The sequence below is a fragment of the Musa acuminata genome, chromosome BXJ3-3 (assembly GCF_036884655.1).
Source record: "Musa acuminata AAA Group cultivar baxijiao chromosome BXJ3-3, Cavendish_Baxijiao_AAA, whole genome shotgun sequence".
Taxonomy (NCBI): Eukaryota; Viridiplantae; Streptophyta; class Magnoliopsida; order Zingiberales; family Musaceae; genus Musa; species Musa acuminata.
Window position 1 is genome coordinate 7,455,385 of NC_088351.1, and position 15,484 is coordinate 7,470,868.

The window sequence follows — 15,484 nt, forward strand, 5'->3', positions numbered from 1 at the left end:
ATCCTTGTATGATCCAGATGTACTGAACTGGCTGAACCATAGATTGTTTTATCTGAAAAACTACTACCACAAGAAAAAGCCCAAAAATGTGTGCAAACATTCTATATGACACACAATGAACTTGAAAATCCTAACACATCAGTTTTATACATTAACCATATACAGATTACCCCCCCGCATAGATAGATATCATTGATGTAATAAAAAGAAGCTTCTCATGAAATTTCCAATGTTCTTCTACTGGTGTTGCAAGTTGAGTTTTGGGCTACTTCTGGATGTGTTTATCTTCCAAAGTTGATCTGTCACTGCAACAAATATTCATACATGGTCACAAAACTTCATTGAACTCCTAACCTTGTTTCTTGACTCACCATGATGATGAGATGGGAAGTTGGTGATTATGCCTTATTTTGCATAAAACAAAAAAGAAATCATCAAATAAGTCACAATGGTTTTTAGTTTCAAGTCCATATCCAAATGATTGACATTATAATTAGTATGTTTTGCTTGATCACTAAGCAGTTTTTGGATTTGCCAAAAGTCAAGCGGAAGGCTAATAAACTGTTGGGTGATGAATCAATCATATGGCAGACTGTCACTGACACAAAAGTCTCAGTTTCAGCTCCACAACAAAGCTTCTAGAGACAGTCTGCCCTGCTTCTTTAGAACTTGGCAGTAGCAGAGTTCTTGGAAATGTTTCAATTGAAGTTTACTGCAGACCACAACATATTAATGTGTATGCAACATCCAAATACTCGGTTATTGGAGAATACATTTAAGGGTTTATGTTTTTAGTCAGTAATCAGCTCTTATACTCCATGATATATAACCATCATTGTCTTTGCAGCAAAATTTAGATGTAAAGCTTCTTCTTGTGTTCTTCATATGACAGTTGCAGAAAGATTGACAAATGCCAAGTGTGATGGAAGTGAAATGATTCATTTAGTTGAGTACAAATCCATGAAGAAAGGTGAAGTTGCAGAGGAAGTTTGGATTCTACAGTACCATATAAGACATGCAAAGTGATCGAAATGGCAACAAATTTTTTCTTCCCTTTGAATGCTTAGGTTTTCCTCGATTGCAGGATTACAGGAAGCTTACTAGTGGCATTACACACAAGCAGAGTGCCAGGAACAACTAAGAACAAAGGTGGTGAGGCATGAAGCATACATTTTGATTACACAACTCACAGTTTCCATGATAAAGGACACACTTTGATAACACAAGCGATTAAACCATCCCAACTCCATATCTTGAATGCTCTTCTACTTCCAACTTTAATCATTTGCAGAATCGCAGTTGGGAAGTTACTCATCAGATTTAGCCAGCAGCAGTCGAGGGAGAAAACTTATGTACAAATTGCCAAAAATCAGAAAAGAGAATGCCTTCCAGAAATTTTGGAGGCAGTATATGTTCCAAGCAGAATTTTTAATTTTGCCCTAATTGGTATGATTCAAAAATTCGACAATCTTAGTCCGATCTGATCCACTTAAAAGTTAAAACCCCATTCTAAACTCTGAATTTTCCTTCACAGCCTTCTCTTTTGTTTCTTTTTCTTTTTCCTTTCTTCCTCTTTCTTTGCCGTCACCGACTGCTTCCTTGTGCTCTCTATAAGTCCAATACTCAATGTTGAAAACCTTGTTCAACGCATGCACAATAATTTTAGGAGCTACCACAGATAAACTAGGGATGAATGTAAAACTGTGACCACAATTATAGAGCGGGTGGGTAGTTGATGCACAAAAGGTGAAGCCAAGTTAACCTCCAAATGCAAAGAGGTTCAATGCACTTGAATTGCAACTTATGGAAGATATAGACAACATACCATGCATTGATGACATTACAGTGCAGAACGCCTAACCGTACCAACTATACCTGGCCAGTATTTATCATCCTCGATGAGGTGTTGAGGTCAAATGTCTGATAGAGATGAGATGTGTACACAACAAATCACAAATTTAACTCCAAATGCAAATATGTACAACGTATTTGAATTGCAATTTATGGAAGATATATACAGCATACCATGTATTGATGACATTACAGTGCAAAACCCAAAACCGTACCAACTATATCTGGCCAGTATTTATCGTCCTATGCATCATCCTTGATGACCAAGTGTTCATTAGGGTTTCAAATGTCTGATAGAGATGATGTGTGTGCACAACAAATTGCACAAAATGTTAACATTGTAACGTCGAACAAAGGTCATCCAGAGCAGCATACAAAGGCAGAGCGGCTTTCGGTTGCTCTACAGTCCCCACAAGTATGTCAGTAGTAGTCAGATAAGGATCACCATAGAAGCGTGTATTAGCATCCTGACGGGTCACAACTAGGTTTCCTTCAAGCGACACTCCGACAAAAGCACCTGCATTGCAGTCAATATAAAGAAATTTATTATTTCTGTTTAACATCACGCAGAAGATACAGATGGAGTATATAGCAGCAAAAGAATAAAATCCAATGGCACTAATAAAGCTGAAAAGTGGATAACAATTAGCGAATCAACTCACTACCTTCTGAAGATGCAAGAAATTTTTTTGTATCTATTCTAGTCAAATACAAATGAAATTGTTTGTAATACTCTTTGAACAACTCTCTGCTGATTTAGATCAGAAGACTTGCATACAATTAAAGGGAGCATCACCACTGAACTAAGAAGAAAATAAACCGATCTCTGTAAAGTGAAAGGCCTCTGTTAACAAAGAAGAGATACAAAGTGGCGTTTAACTATGCATAACTAGACTATGATACTCATGAGACCAATATTGTTCTATCTACCAAATTTATGATGGAATAGAAGGGATTACATACATGTCAGTAGAAAAGAGAGTACAACGCACAATGATCCAACCAATGCGAGGTCTGAGGAGGGTGAATACATGCAATCTTACTCTTGCAAATAGAGAGATCATTTGGTATCTCGAACCTTGATCATCGAGATTGCAAATAAGAATCCTTATCATGCACCAAGGCTCCCCTAGCCTCTTACAGAAGCATGTCTATGAGGAGATAAAAGTTGCCAAATCACTTATCACAAGAATAGATAAAAGATGGGTTATCTTGCCCCAGCCCATCGCATAACTGCTTTTCCCTTCTTTTGAGAACATAACTTCAATAACACATTTCAAAGAATCAATAATAACCTTTGGTAATGAAGACTAGCATATCCTTAATTGTACTACATAGTTACCGCATATTTGTCCATAAACCAAATCCTAATATTTTACTAGCTAGTTTTAATTCTAAAATTGAGACAACTCCAAGGTTGCTTGAGTGTTATGTTTTTTATATATTTTTTCTTTCAGAGCAACCAGAAACCTAGGAGACTTGAGCAGAAAGCCATGATTGGAGAATTAGAAGATTTATTAGTTTGTTTCCGTTCATGTACAAAAACTTAGAACTTTTTATTAGGTCCTTAGGAAATCGAAGGACATTATAAAGACTAATTCGGCGACAATTTGGATAAAAAATTAAATGCCTATTTGCTCGTTTATTTTTTAAACTCCATTTTGTTGGAAAGAAAGCTGGTTGACCATGTCCATTGTGGCATGGTCATGAGATTTAGGTCACATCAGGTAATGATTATAAATATACATAACAGTCTTTAGCTAGTTGGCCATGCCTGAAAAGGTTGATCTTTCATAAATAACATAAAATCCCATATTTCTGCTGCCCTTTTTATATATACAATTTTAAATTCCAAATGCAGGACTGAAACAATAACAAGTTTAAGTTTACCAACTTCATTAAGAAAAACCCTAAACATCCAAAATGGTATTAAAAAATCTAAAACAGTTCAATGATTATACATACAGGACACTACTTGACATGCACAATGCATTAGTATAAGCTTGAAAATTGATTTTTTTAAGACAATTACCTTTGCTACAGCTGTAAGTATAACACATTCCTGATCCTTTTTCTCCAGCTCGAAGATCTGCTTCTAAGACTCTTCCAACAGGTCCTGCTGCAGCACTCAGTCCTGCCCCAAGGGAGAAATGCATACGGCTGCAGAATGTCTTCACTGCTTTAGAACCATGAAGCACTATGATGTAGTCCATCAGCTCTCCTCCAATCTAGGGTGATAGAGGCAGAAGAGGGACCAAATAAGGCAAATAATTTATCTTTAAAGACACAGAAACAAAGTTCCAGAAGTTGGGCTAAGCTGGGTTGTGGAATTGTCAAACTCTAGTAAAGCTAAAATCTAACAAGAAAATTTTGAGTATTCAGATTGCTAGGGAAGCTAACCATATTAAAAGATTCTTAAATTAACTTAAATATGTACAATTCATATATTATAAGTTACCAAATTTGACTGACAAAATTCTAAAATCAGATTGGTCAAGCACATCTTGGATTCCATACTAAGCAGGACCATATACCTAGAGCCACTCTCCACTACATAGCCCTTGAAACAAAACATCACTCACCAAGAGTTTAACACAATAGTTAAGGCTAGAACTTGCTTGATAAAATCAAATTTTCACTTATTTATAAATAACCAAATTTTCCTACACCATCACCAAATGGACAATGATATCATGCTGTTACGGCAGTAATAAAGCAGAGAGATGGAGGGCAGGCTGACACCATCTGAACTAAAAGAAGCATAAGCAATGAGACATGACATGCAACATTGCATGCAGACAACCTATAAGCTCACAGAACATCCATTTTTGGAGGTGCCAACATGTTGGTGCATCTTCTGGTAACATCTGTGATCTTACTTGTAATTCTCTGACAAAAGGCATCACTCAACCATGCAGAAAACTGATAATTGCATACTCCAAGTTGATGGTTTTGCTAGCTAAATGCTCTACAGCTCTAATTATGAGAAGAAAGAACCAAGAAGATAACTATAGTTTTTGAGTTTGTACCTGTGCTCCCCATCCTAGACCAACAGAGAGTATGGATGATGGTGCAGACCATGATCCATCTGACCTTTTTGCAACAACCAAGCCTGTACCTAGTTTGTAAGTTAGAAATGCACCAACTTTGGCAACTGTCAGAATAGCAAGCCCTTTTGCTCCCCTCAAGACTGCCAAAGGAATAGATCTTTCAGGATTTAATCTGGCAACCTGCAAAGGAATCATAACCATAGATGGTTATTGTTGAAGCCTCAGTAAAAAATTGATTCCATGAAAAAATAAACAGATCACGATAATAGGTGGGGGCAAAATGTATCACCTGGCTATAACTCTTCAAAGTATTCGCTGCCTTGTATATCTCGTGTTCCATTGATAAGCCCACAGGAAGGTTTAACCACCCTCTAGAACATGTCCAGTCCATAACATCATGCTTTGCTGATTGCATAGCATTGCTAATTGAGTTGATCAATAATCCCTGCAAAGGATCAAGCTTATCATAACATGCATCACACACCCTTTGAGGATCCCGCTCTCGAAACTTGACTGGTAACAAGCATCTTCCTTTCGAGCATGCTCTACAAAAGATACCCCCACAGAATCGACAGTGATGTCTTCCACGAGTAAGGGCTGTGAAAGGTGAAGCACACTGCATACAAGCAGCAGTGCAACTATCTGGCAGCCATTCTGGAGGATCTGCTTCCAGAACTGCCCGATAAGCATTATAGTTGATAGCTTCTGCCTCAAGAAATGGTGGTGCACTTGGTATGTAGACAGATGGATGAAGGAAACCGCCTCCACTGTCTTCAGAGCCCAAAAATAATGAACTTGAGGTAGGACTTTGTAGCGGTTGAATGCCATTGCTTTCTTTGTTCCTGCCAGTGAGAATAGCCACTATGCCACCGAGTACATTTTTCAAGTTCACATCAATTTGTGCTCTGGACTGTTCCAAATGGCCATGATCGTCACCTGAATCATATTCATCTGACAATCTGGAGACAGTTGAAAACTTACATGGAACTTGCTTTGAGCATCTTGGTGTTGAAGTGCAAGTCTTGTCAGGAGCAGGCCAGAGATCATTTTCAAAGTCTTCTACAAAATAGTCTTCATGGTCATTTTTAGAGACTGAAGCATATGTATGAATACCTCTTGATGTCTCCATTCATTTACTGAAAATCCTGAGGTTACAGATATAAAGAGCGTTTCCTATAAATCATTAGTTTGTTAAGAATATACCCAGAGCCTCTACGAAATGAATAACATGTACCATATAAGAATAAAACACTCCACTGGAATGGGAACATAACAATATTTGAACTTCTCATAAAGGAAACAGAATACCAAATCTTAAGAACATTCCACTGAAATGGGAATATAATAATACTTTTACTTCTTGTAAAGGAAACAGATTACCAAATCACAAGTTAAAAGCAACATATTTTTCAAATTACAGCAAGCAAGATCTACATCAGCATGAGCACACAATCAAAGCTTAAATTATTTCGTATGGTAAAATAATATGGCATCAATTTAATTTTTATTAAATAAAAGCTTATATTATTTCATATGGTAAAATCATATGGCATCATGGTTCTACATATTGCAGCGAACCCGTATATACCACTCGGTACATATACTGGCCCACCATGGTTCTACATATCAGGCAGAGTGGTATATACTACTTGGTACATATACCGGTCCACCATAGTTCTATGTATCATGCGGGCAAAATATACCATACTCAGTACATATACCATTGCGCTAGGTTACCAACACGCAAACCACCACGAACCAGGAGATCCACTTCCAAAACAAAGCTTACCATCCGGTTCTGCCTCGTGTCCATCGCCTTCAATTCTTGCCCCATACCCCTCACATGTTGCTCCCTACCAAAAACCTGCTACTCATCTTTTTCTTCCTTCCCTTCTCATCCTCATCCTCATCCTCCTCTTCTTCCTCCATTGCCACCTCCCCTCCCCTTTTTCTTCACCGCAACCTCTCTTCCCTGTCTTCTCCGCAGCAGACTCCCCTCCTGTTCTTCTCCTTTTTACCATTGTATGTTCTGACATACCATGTGTCAACATGCCAAAATGGAACAAACCCGTATGGGTCCACCAATGGATCGACACAGGTCCAGTACCCAAAATTAAAATTGTTACGTGACATGATACAAAAAAAGAAAATCTGACAATACCTTCAATTTCTGATTCAGTGACCTAAAATTGATTTTCAATCTAAAAGTTAAAACTCAAACGGTCAAGGAGTTGGAGAATTCTCCTAATGGCATAAGAACAATAGGTTTACTTTCAGCACAAGAATTCCAAAGTTCAATGGCTAACCATTGGCCAATGGGTTACAAATTTCAATTGCTACAGCAAGGATTGTTCTTAGCTAGCAGATCTCATCAACAAAAAGAAGAATCTCATTCAGGAAGGACTAATTCCAAACAACGATCATTTTGTTGCTCAAACATAGAGATCATAACATATAGTGAAACCTTCCCACAAAATGTTTTAAAACAAGGTTCTATGGTGTAGAAAATGGAACCCCTACTGAAAAAATCATAGAAAGGCACTACAGAATCCATCTATACGTGTCTGTGCATCTGATGTACTTTCATCCATCATATATTTCAACCGAAACAAGGAAATCACTTGTTAATATTCAAAAGACATGTTTCACCAAAGAATAAAGCAAAGTCCATTTGACTAATCAGCCTCCTACATCCTCATGCGAGAAAACAAATAAATTTGATAATCAAAGAAGCATTCGACAAGAACCATGAAACCTAACAATTTCTTAGCCTGAAATTCATTAGAAGCCTTAATAAGAAGGAAGAACGCCAACAAAACCATGACAAAATTGTCACAATAGGAAGCACAGAATGAAATAATCTCACCTCTCCTAAAGGAGCACAACCTAAACAAAGAACAATAGGGGAAAAATTATCAAAATCAACAACTTCTCAACCCTAAACTCAAAAAAAGCCCTGAAACTTGCCCAAGAACATCATAACAAAGAATAGCAACAAGGTCAGGGCCAAAAGAAAGAATCACAGGGGAAAACTTCCACAAGAACAACAGAACAAAGAAGTGCAACCAGATCATGACCTAAACAACGAATCGTAGGATAATTTAATAAAAATAAACAAATTCTCAACCCTATATTCACAGAGAAAAAAACCTGAAAACTTGGGAAAAACATCACAATAAAGAAATGCAACCAAATCACGACCTAAACAAATAATCCTGGGAAAAAATTATACAAATCAACAAGTTATCAACCTAAATTCACCAAAAAAATGAAAAGATGGGAACAAACATCATGATAAAGAAATGAAACCAAGTCAGGACCCATGCAAAGAATCATAGGGAAGAAATTATAAGAATTCTCAATCCTAAACTCACATAAAGCCCCAAAAAATTGGACTCGCATCAAAGAAGCGCAACCAATATCACGACCAAAACAAAGAAACATAGGAAAAAGAACGGTAAAATTCAACAATTTCTCAAACCTAAATTCGCAAAAAAAGAAACCTGAAAACTTGGGAGAGAACATTACAACAAAGAAATGCAACCAAATCGTGATCTAAACAAAGAATCCTAGGAAAAAATTATAAAAATCAACAAGTTATCAACCTAAATTCACAAAAAAAAAAAAAGAGAAAGAAAACCTGAAAACATGGGAAAGAAAATCACGAAAAAGAAATGCAGCCAAGTCACCAAACAAAGAATCATAGTAAAGAAATCATAAAAATCGAAAATTCTCAACCATAGATTCACAAAATCCCCAAGGGCTCACACCAAAGAAGCAGCAACCAAGTCACTACCAAAACAAAGAATCATAGGAAAAAAGAATGACAAAAACCACCAAATTCTCAACACTAGTTCCACAAAAAGCCCAGGAAATTTGAACAAGAACAGAACCACAAGAGAGAGACACCAAATCACTACCAAAACAAAGAATCCTGGGGCAAAAATTGTAAAATTCAATGTATTGTGAACCCTAAATTCACAGAAATTCCCTAAAGCTTGGGCAAGAACATCATAACAATCAGGCACAAGAAATCACAATTAAACAATTAAGAAATAGGAAACAACCGATGAGATTATCAAGAATTTTCACCTCCACATGCCTCGACCGAAGAAATCTTAAGAGCACGAACGAGAACGCGTAAGACGGGCTACGAGGAAGGGAGAGCCATTTTTATTGGATGCGGATGAAGGCCCGACGACATATTGGATTCTATCCGCCCGAAGACATATTGGATTCGGGTCTTACCCGCATCCTCTTCATCCGCAACCCCGCCTCTTCTTTGCGTGCGACCTTACTAGGGCAGGGGGAGCCTCTCCAGTCCCCGCGGCGGAGGGTAGTGACGGATGCGGCGAACGGCAGGCAGCCTTCTCTGGTGCCAAATTTAGTAAGTGATTCAGTTTCTTGGAAATTAGTTGAAGAATTTAACGGGAAAAGAGATGAATTTGGATGACGGTGAATGGCAGTAGAGAGTAGAGAGTGGCAATTTTTGTGGGCAACCTTTTGACCTCTCTTCTTTTATCTGCGTCTAGGGCAAAGTTCTTGTGTTTGGATGGCGAATCTTGGTAAAAGAGTGGACATTGAGAATCTTCTGTCGCTTGGAGACGATCTGCTTGGGGTTCTGAAGAATAAGAAGGATGTCGATGGCCTGATGCAGTCTTTGGAAGGGGCGAAGCTGCTTCACTTCTCATGTAGTTCTGATTCCAATAACACTGGGAAATGGATAGAAGGTTAGGTTTTCCTTCACCTTTTTATGAACACCTTAATCGTATCAGACAGATCGCATCTTAGGACAGATTCAAAAAGATTGAGACCACATTTAGATTGCTTGATGAAACTACATTGCGGCGCATCCGTACCCCCATATAATTCGTGGAATCACATCTTAGTAGGTTTTAGTTATCTTAATCTGTCTTGTGGTATATTAAAACCATCATGATCTCTACTGCAAGTTGTGATAGCTGAGGAATGAATTGTTCCGAAGACACCATACCAATTTATTTTCTCACTTATTTGAATACATTTGATTAGTTTAGGGGGTTATTTTGCATATGTCATAAGTTACCACATGGAAACATCTAGAATAATTCTATTCTAGTTTCTTAGATTACTGAAAAAACAAATCAAATGTGAAAATAATGGAAGAATCATATAGTTATTGTGATTGAAGATCAAAAATTCTGATCGACGATATTACAAATAAGATTTATTTTCTCACTTATTTGAATACATTTGATTAGTTTAGGGGGTTATTTTGCATATGTCATAAGTTACCACATGGAAACATCTAGAATATTTCTATTCTAGTTTCTTTGACTACTGAAAAAAAAATCAAATGTAGAAATAATGGAAGAATCATATCGTTCTTGTGATTGAAGATAAAAAATTCTGGTTGAAGATATTACAAATATTTGTCGCTACCAAGATGGAAGGCTATCATCGAAAGAAGAAGATTATCTTCTTCGAACAAGAAAAAAAAATATTTATTTGATTTAATTTATTTTTTTTCTTTCTATATATATATTTTTTGTCCTTGGACCTATAAAAAGGGTTGAAACAGAGGATCATTGGTGAATGAATGTGCGAGACCTTCATCATGCGAGTATGCTCCTTTAGCAATATGGTAGTTAACATATATTTCCCTCTCTTTCTATTCCTACTTCACTTCTCTATATATATATATATGTATAACTCACTGTTGCTCATTCGACATCACCTATTTCTGAGGCTTATACAGGAACTCTAAGTGTGTTTTGAGAACAAATTTGCGTGACCAAAGATTAAATTTCCTCTTTCATGTGAATGAATGGAACACTCAAGAATCCCTTTGATGACCGTCTAATGGAGCTGTGTGAAGCTTAAACTGTCATGTTTTCATTTGAAAAGGAAGCTATCATTGTGAACTTTGTATTGGCAAAGTTCATATTGAGTTATATACACTGACAACGAGAAATGAGAACCATTAAGGTTATGTTTCATCATCTTTTCTCAGATGGATTTTATTTGTTAATGGTTAAGGTTCTCAAAATTTTAAGCTCTTTAGACAAGGTTCGCGAGACCAAAGATCAAATTTCCTCTTTCATGTGATTGAATGGAACAGTCAAGAATCCCTTTGATGACCGTCTAATGGAGCTGTGTGAAGCTTAAACTGTCATGTTTTCATTTGAAAAGGAAGCTCTCATTGTGAACTTTGTACTGGCAAAGTTCATATTGAGTTATATACACTGACAACGAGAAATGAGAACCATTAAGGTTATGTTTCATCATCTTTTCTCAGATGGATTTTATTTGTTAATGGTTAAGGTTCTCAAAATTTTAAGCTCTTTAGACAAGGTTTGCGAGACCAAAGATCAAATTTCTTCTTTCATGTGAATGAATGGAACAGTCAAGAATCCCTTTGATGACCGTCTAATGGAGCTGTGTGAAGCTTAAACTGTCATGTTTTCATTTGAAAAGGAAGCTCTCATTGTGAACTTTGTATTGGCAAAGTTCATATTGAGTTATATACACTGACAACGAGAAATGAGAACCATTAACGTTATGTTTCATCAGCTTTTCTCAGATGGATTTTATTTGTTAATGGTTAAGGTTCTCAAAATTTTAAGCTCTTTAGACAAGGTTCGCGAGACCAAAGATCAAATTTCCTCTTTCATGTGATTGAATGGAACACTCAAGAATCCCTTTGATGACCATCTAATGGAGCTGTGTGAAGCTTAAACTGTCATGTTTTCATTTGAAAAGGAAGCTCTCATTGTGAACTTTGTATTGGCAAAGTTCATATTGAGTTATATACACTGACAACGAGAAATGAGAACCATTAAGGTTATGTTTCATCATCTTTTCTCAGATGGATTTTATTTGTTAATGGTTAAGGTTCTCAAAATTTTAAGCTCTTTAGACAAGGTTCGCGAGACCAAAGATCAAATTTCCTCTTTCATGTGATTGAATGGAACAGTCAAGAATCCCTTTGATGACCGTCTAATGGAGCTGTGTGAAGCTTAAACTGTCATGTTTTCATTTGAAAAGGAAGCTCTCATTGTGAACTTTGTATTGGCAAAGTTCATATTGAGTTATATACACTGACAACGAGAAATGAGAACCATTAACGTTATGTTTCATCAGCTTTTCTCAGATGGATTTTGTTTGTTAATGGTTAAGGTTCTCAAAATTTGAAGCTCTTTAGACAAGGTTCGCGAGACCAAAGATCAAATTTCCTCTTTCATGTGAATGAATGGAACACTCAAGAATCCCTTTGATGACCGTCTAATGGAGCTGTGTGAAGCTTAAACTGTCATGTTTTCATTTGAAAAGGAAGCTCTCATTGTGAACTTTGTACTGGCAAAGTTCATATTGAGTTATATACACTGACAACGAGAAATGAGAACCATTAAGGTTATGTTTCATCAGCTTTTCTCAGATGGATTTTGTTTGTTAATGGTTAAGGTTCTCAAAATTTGAAGCTCTTTAGACAAGGTTCGCGAGACCAAAGATCAAATTTCCTCTTTCATGTGAATGAATGGAACACTCAAGAATCCCTTTGATGACCATCTAATGGAGCTGTGTGAAGCTTAAACTGTCATGTTTTCATTTGAAAAGGAAGCTCTCATTGTGAACTTTGTACTGGCAAAGTTCATATTGAGTTATATACACTGACAACGAGAAATGAGAACCATTAAGGTTATGTTTCATCATCTTTTCTCAGATGGATTTTATTTGTTAATGGTTAAGGTTCTCAAAATTTTAAGCTCTTTAGACAAGGTTCGCGAGACCAAAGATCAAATTTCCTCTTTCATGTGAATGAATGGAACAGTCAAAAATCCCTTTGATGACCGTCTAATGGAGCTGTGTGAAGCTTAAACTGTCATGTTTTCATTTGAAAGGAAGCTCTCATTGTGAACTTTGTATTGGCAAAGTTCATATTGAGTTATATACACTGACAACGAGAAATGAGAACCATTAAGGTTATGTTTCATCAGCTTTTCTCAGATGGATTTTGTTTGTTAATGGTTAAGGTTCTCAAAATTTTAAGCTCTTTAGACAAGGTTCGCGAGACCAAAGATCAAATTTCCTCTTTCATGTGAATGAATGGAACACTCAAGAATCCCTTTGATGACCGTCTAATGGAGCTGTGTGAAGCTTAAACTGTCATGTTTTCATTTGAAAAGGAAGCTCTCATTGTGAACTTTGTACTGGCAAAGTTCATATTGAGTTATATACACTGACAACGAGAAATGAGAACCATTAAGGTTATGTTTCATCATCTTTTCTCAGATGGATTTTATTTGTTAATGGTTAAGGTTCTCAAAATTTTAAGCTCTTTAGACAAGGTTTGCGAGACCAAAGATCAAATTTCCTCTTTCATGTGAATGAATGGAACACTCAAGAATCCCTTTGATGACCGTCTAATGGAGCTGTGTGAAGCTTAAACTGTCATGTTTTCATTTGAAAAGGAAGCTCTCATTGTGAACTTTGTACTGGCAAAGTTGATATTGAGTTATATACACTGACAACGAGAAATGAGAACCATTAAGGTTTTGTTTCATCATCTTTTCTCAGATGGATTTTATTTGTTAATGGTTAAGGTTCTCAAAATTTTAAGCTCTTTAGACAAGGTTCTGATACCACAACAAAGTGATTTTTATCTATGCTTACATATGATGTTACACTGCAGACTGCCAGAACAAGATACAAGCATGTGAAGAGAAGATTGACAGGTCAAAAGATGAAACATCCTATGATTCTGAACTGGATCATCTTCAACATGAATTGGATGAGAAATTGCAAGAGGAACATATGCTACAGCAAGAACTAAGATAAGTCTTGGTTATGTCAGTTTGTCTGTATTTTAAAAAAATGATCTAGTTGTGGAATAGCACATATTAGACTATTGCTCATGTACCTTCTATGTGATTCGACACAGCAGTTCGGGATGAACTCATTGATTTAGAGCATCAGAGAGTTTCTATTGAAGATCGAAGAGTGATGATCAAGAAAACAGAAAAAGATCTGATAAGGGCGCGGTAAGGATATACATTACTTCATTTTATTTCATACTAGGACTTATTCATAAATTGCTATTTAATGCATATATTCTTAGATTGCCAGCATGGATCCTGAGTTTTCAATTCAGCTGGCTCATTAACTATGACTACAAAATTTAGCAACATTAACAACTTGTAAACTAAAGATTATTCAGTGGAAGGACCTGCTTTCTATTCACCAACTAAAATCAGAACAGTCTGGAATAGTAGTTATTCATTTGTTAGTAGTTTTGCACTTCTCTTGTTTGTATAATTTGACTGTCGACTTTAAATATTGTGTCAAATTTCAGTGTGTAAAAGAAAATGTTAGTTATGTAGATTGTAGATGATGGTTGAACAGATATGGAACGGCAAAGCATTGTCAAGAACAATATTGATGTCTCTTGTATATTGAGTTTCTGGAAAAGGAATGGTTATACAGACATTTTTTATTGTACTAACAAATTTTACAGGTTTGGCAAGAGTATATGACAGATATGATCCAACACAAAACAAAGTCAGTGAGAAGACCCAGAGAAGGAAAATTTATAAGGCCGCATGAAGAGTATAGTATCTACTGGACGATGGATGACGAGCTTGCAACTCGAGTAGTTAAGAAAAAGATTTAAGCATAGGAAGGGAAAGGGACATAACTAGTGAAGGTTCTGATCAAAGCATTACAAAAATATGCAGATAATCAGATTAAGAGAAAGCACATGAAGATTAAACCTGTCAAGTGGGAATAAGACCTTTGATTTGTTAATTAGAACAATAGTTGAAGCCCTGTGACTAATATGCTTGGAGGATATCGTATATTTTAATTAAAAGACTGAAAGTTTTTGTTTTTCTTTTTACAGAAATTGTCTTTCCATGTGTGCATCAGTGACGAACATCATCCCAGATTTTGAAGATTGGACCAGAATTTCTGGCAGTATCCTTTTGTCCATAAGTTTGCTGTTGCCCATTGTTTTTAATTTACTTTCCATTTTATTTTGCCTCATTTAGTATATTCTTTTGCCAATTCTTTTCTGATGTTATTGAGTTCTACCAAGCACCTTTTTTTTTTTGTGGTTATGATGGCTGAATTGTTTCTCCGAAGTTTATTATGGCAGTGTTATCCTTGAAAGTAACCAGTGGTCATAGATAGGAATAAGAAGAAAGTTGAGAAGTTTGAGTTTGAAAGGACAGAATCGCCTCTTAATGTTTGCAACAAACTGTGGAAGATGGCTTAGCTGTCGCATGAGTTGGTGTTTGTTCTACCTGTCATACTTATCATTCTTCAAGTGCACCTGCTTCATATTTCTCGGGTGAATGACAAAACCATGTATAGCAAAAATCAACAATTTGATGCTCTGTGCAAGTCTTTTGAGGATTGAGTTATTTCTTTAGAGGCTTAGTAGTAGTAGTAGTAGTTTCTGAATGTTATTATCCTAAGCACCAGAATATATGCTATGTGGTACAATCTCATGATTTCTCATGTAATATAAGCACAACAGGCTTATGTATATTTTTTCCTTTGGAATTATCTCTCCAGTATTCTTCTTTACAGGGGCCTGTTCCTTG

The 15,484-nt window shown here is 36.4% G+C and overlaps 2 protein-coding genes across 7 annotated transcripts; one reads left to right on the top strand and one right to left on the bottom strand.

Moving 5' to 3' along the window:
- Nucleotides 1-1,977: 1,977 nt before the first annotated feature.
- Nucleotides 1,978-9,134, bottom strand: LOC135633860 (uncharacterized). 6 transcript variants are annotated; one of them, XM_065143817.1, is made up of 6 exons: nt 8,994-9,134; nt 5,883-6,046; nt 5,191-5,811; nt 4,881-5,081; nt 3,884-4,079; nt 1,978-2,368 (listed from the first exon to the last, which is right to left on the bottom strand). In XM_065143817.1, exons 2-6 carry the CDS (start codon nt 5,946-5,948, stop codon nt 2,184-2,186), a joined length of 1,269 nt encoding a protein of 422 aa, XP_064999889.1. In that variant the 5' UTR covers nt 5,949-6,046; nt 8,994-9,134; the 3' UTR covers nt 1,978-2,183. The 6 variants fall into 6 exon arrangements, with proteins under 6 accessions (XP_064999889.1, XP_064999890.1, XP_064999891.1 ...); XM_065143818.1 differs by having other exon boundaries at nt 5,883-6,074; nt 8,994-9,109; XM_065143819.1 differs by lacking the exon at nt 8,994-9,134 and adding an exon at nt 8,969-8,993.
- On the top strand, nt 9,131-15,467 carry LOC135633861 (kinetochore protein SPC24 homolog). Its single transcript, XM_065143820.1, has 6 exons — nt 9,131-9,288; nt 9,434-9,631; nt 13,573-13,714; nt 13,820-13,921; nt 14,779-14,852; nt 15,056-15,467. Exons 2-6 carry the CDS (start codon nt 9,454-9,456, stop codon nt 15,151-15,153), a joined length of 594 nt encoding a protein of 197 aa, XP_064999892.1. The 5' UTR covers nt 9,131-9,288; nt 9,434-9,453; the 3' UTR covers nt 15,154-15,467.
- Nucleotides 15,468-15,484: the final 17 nt, after the last annotated feature.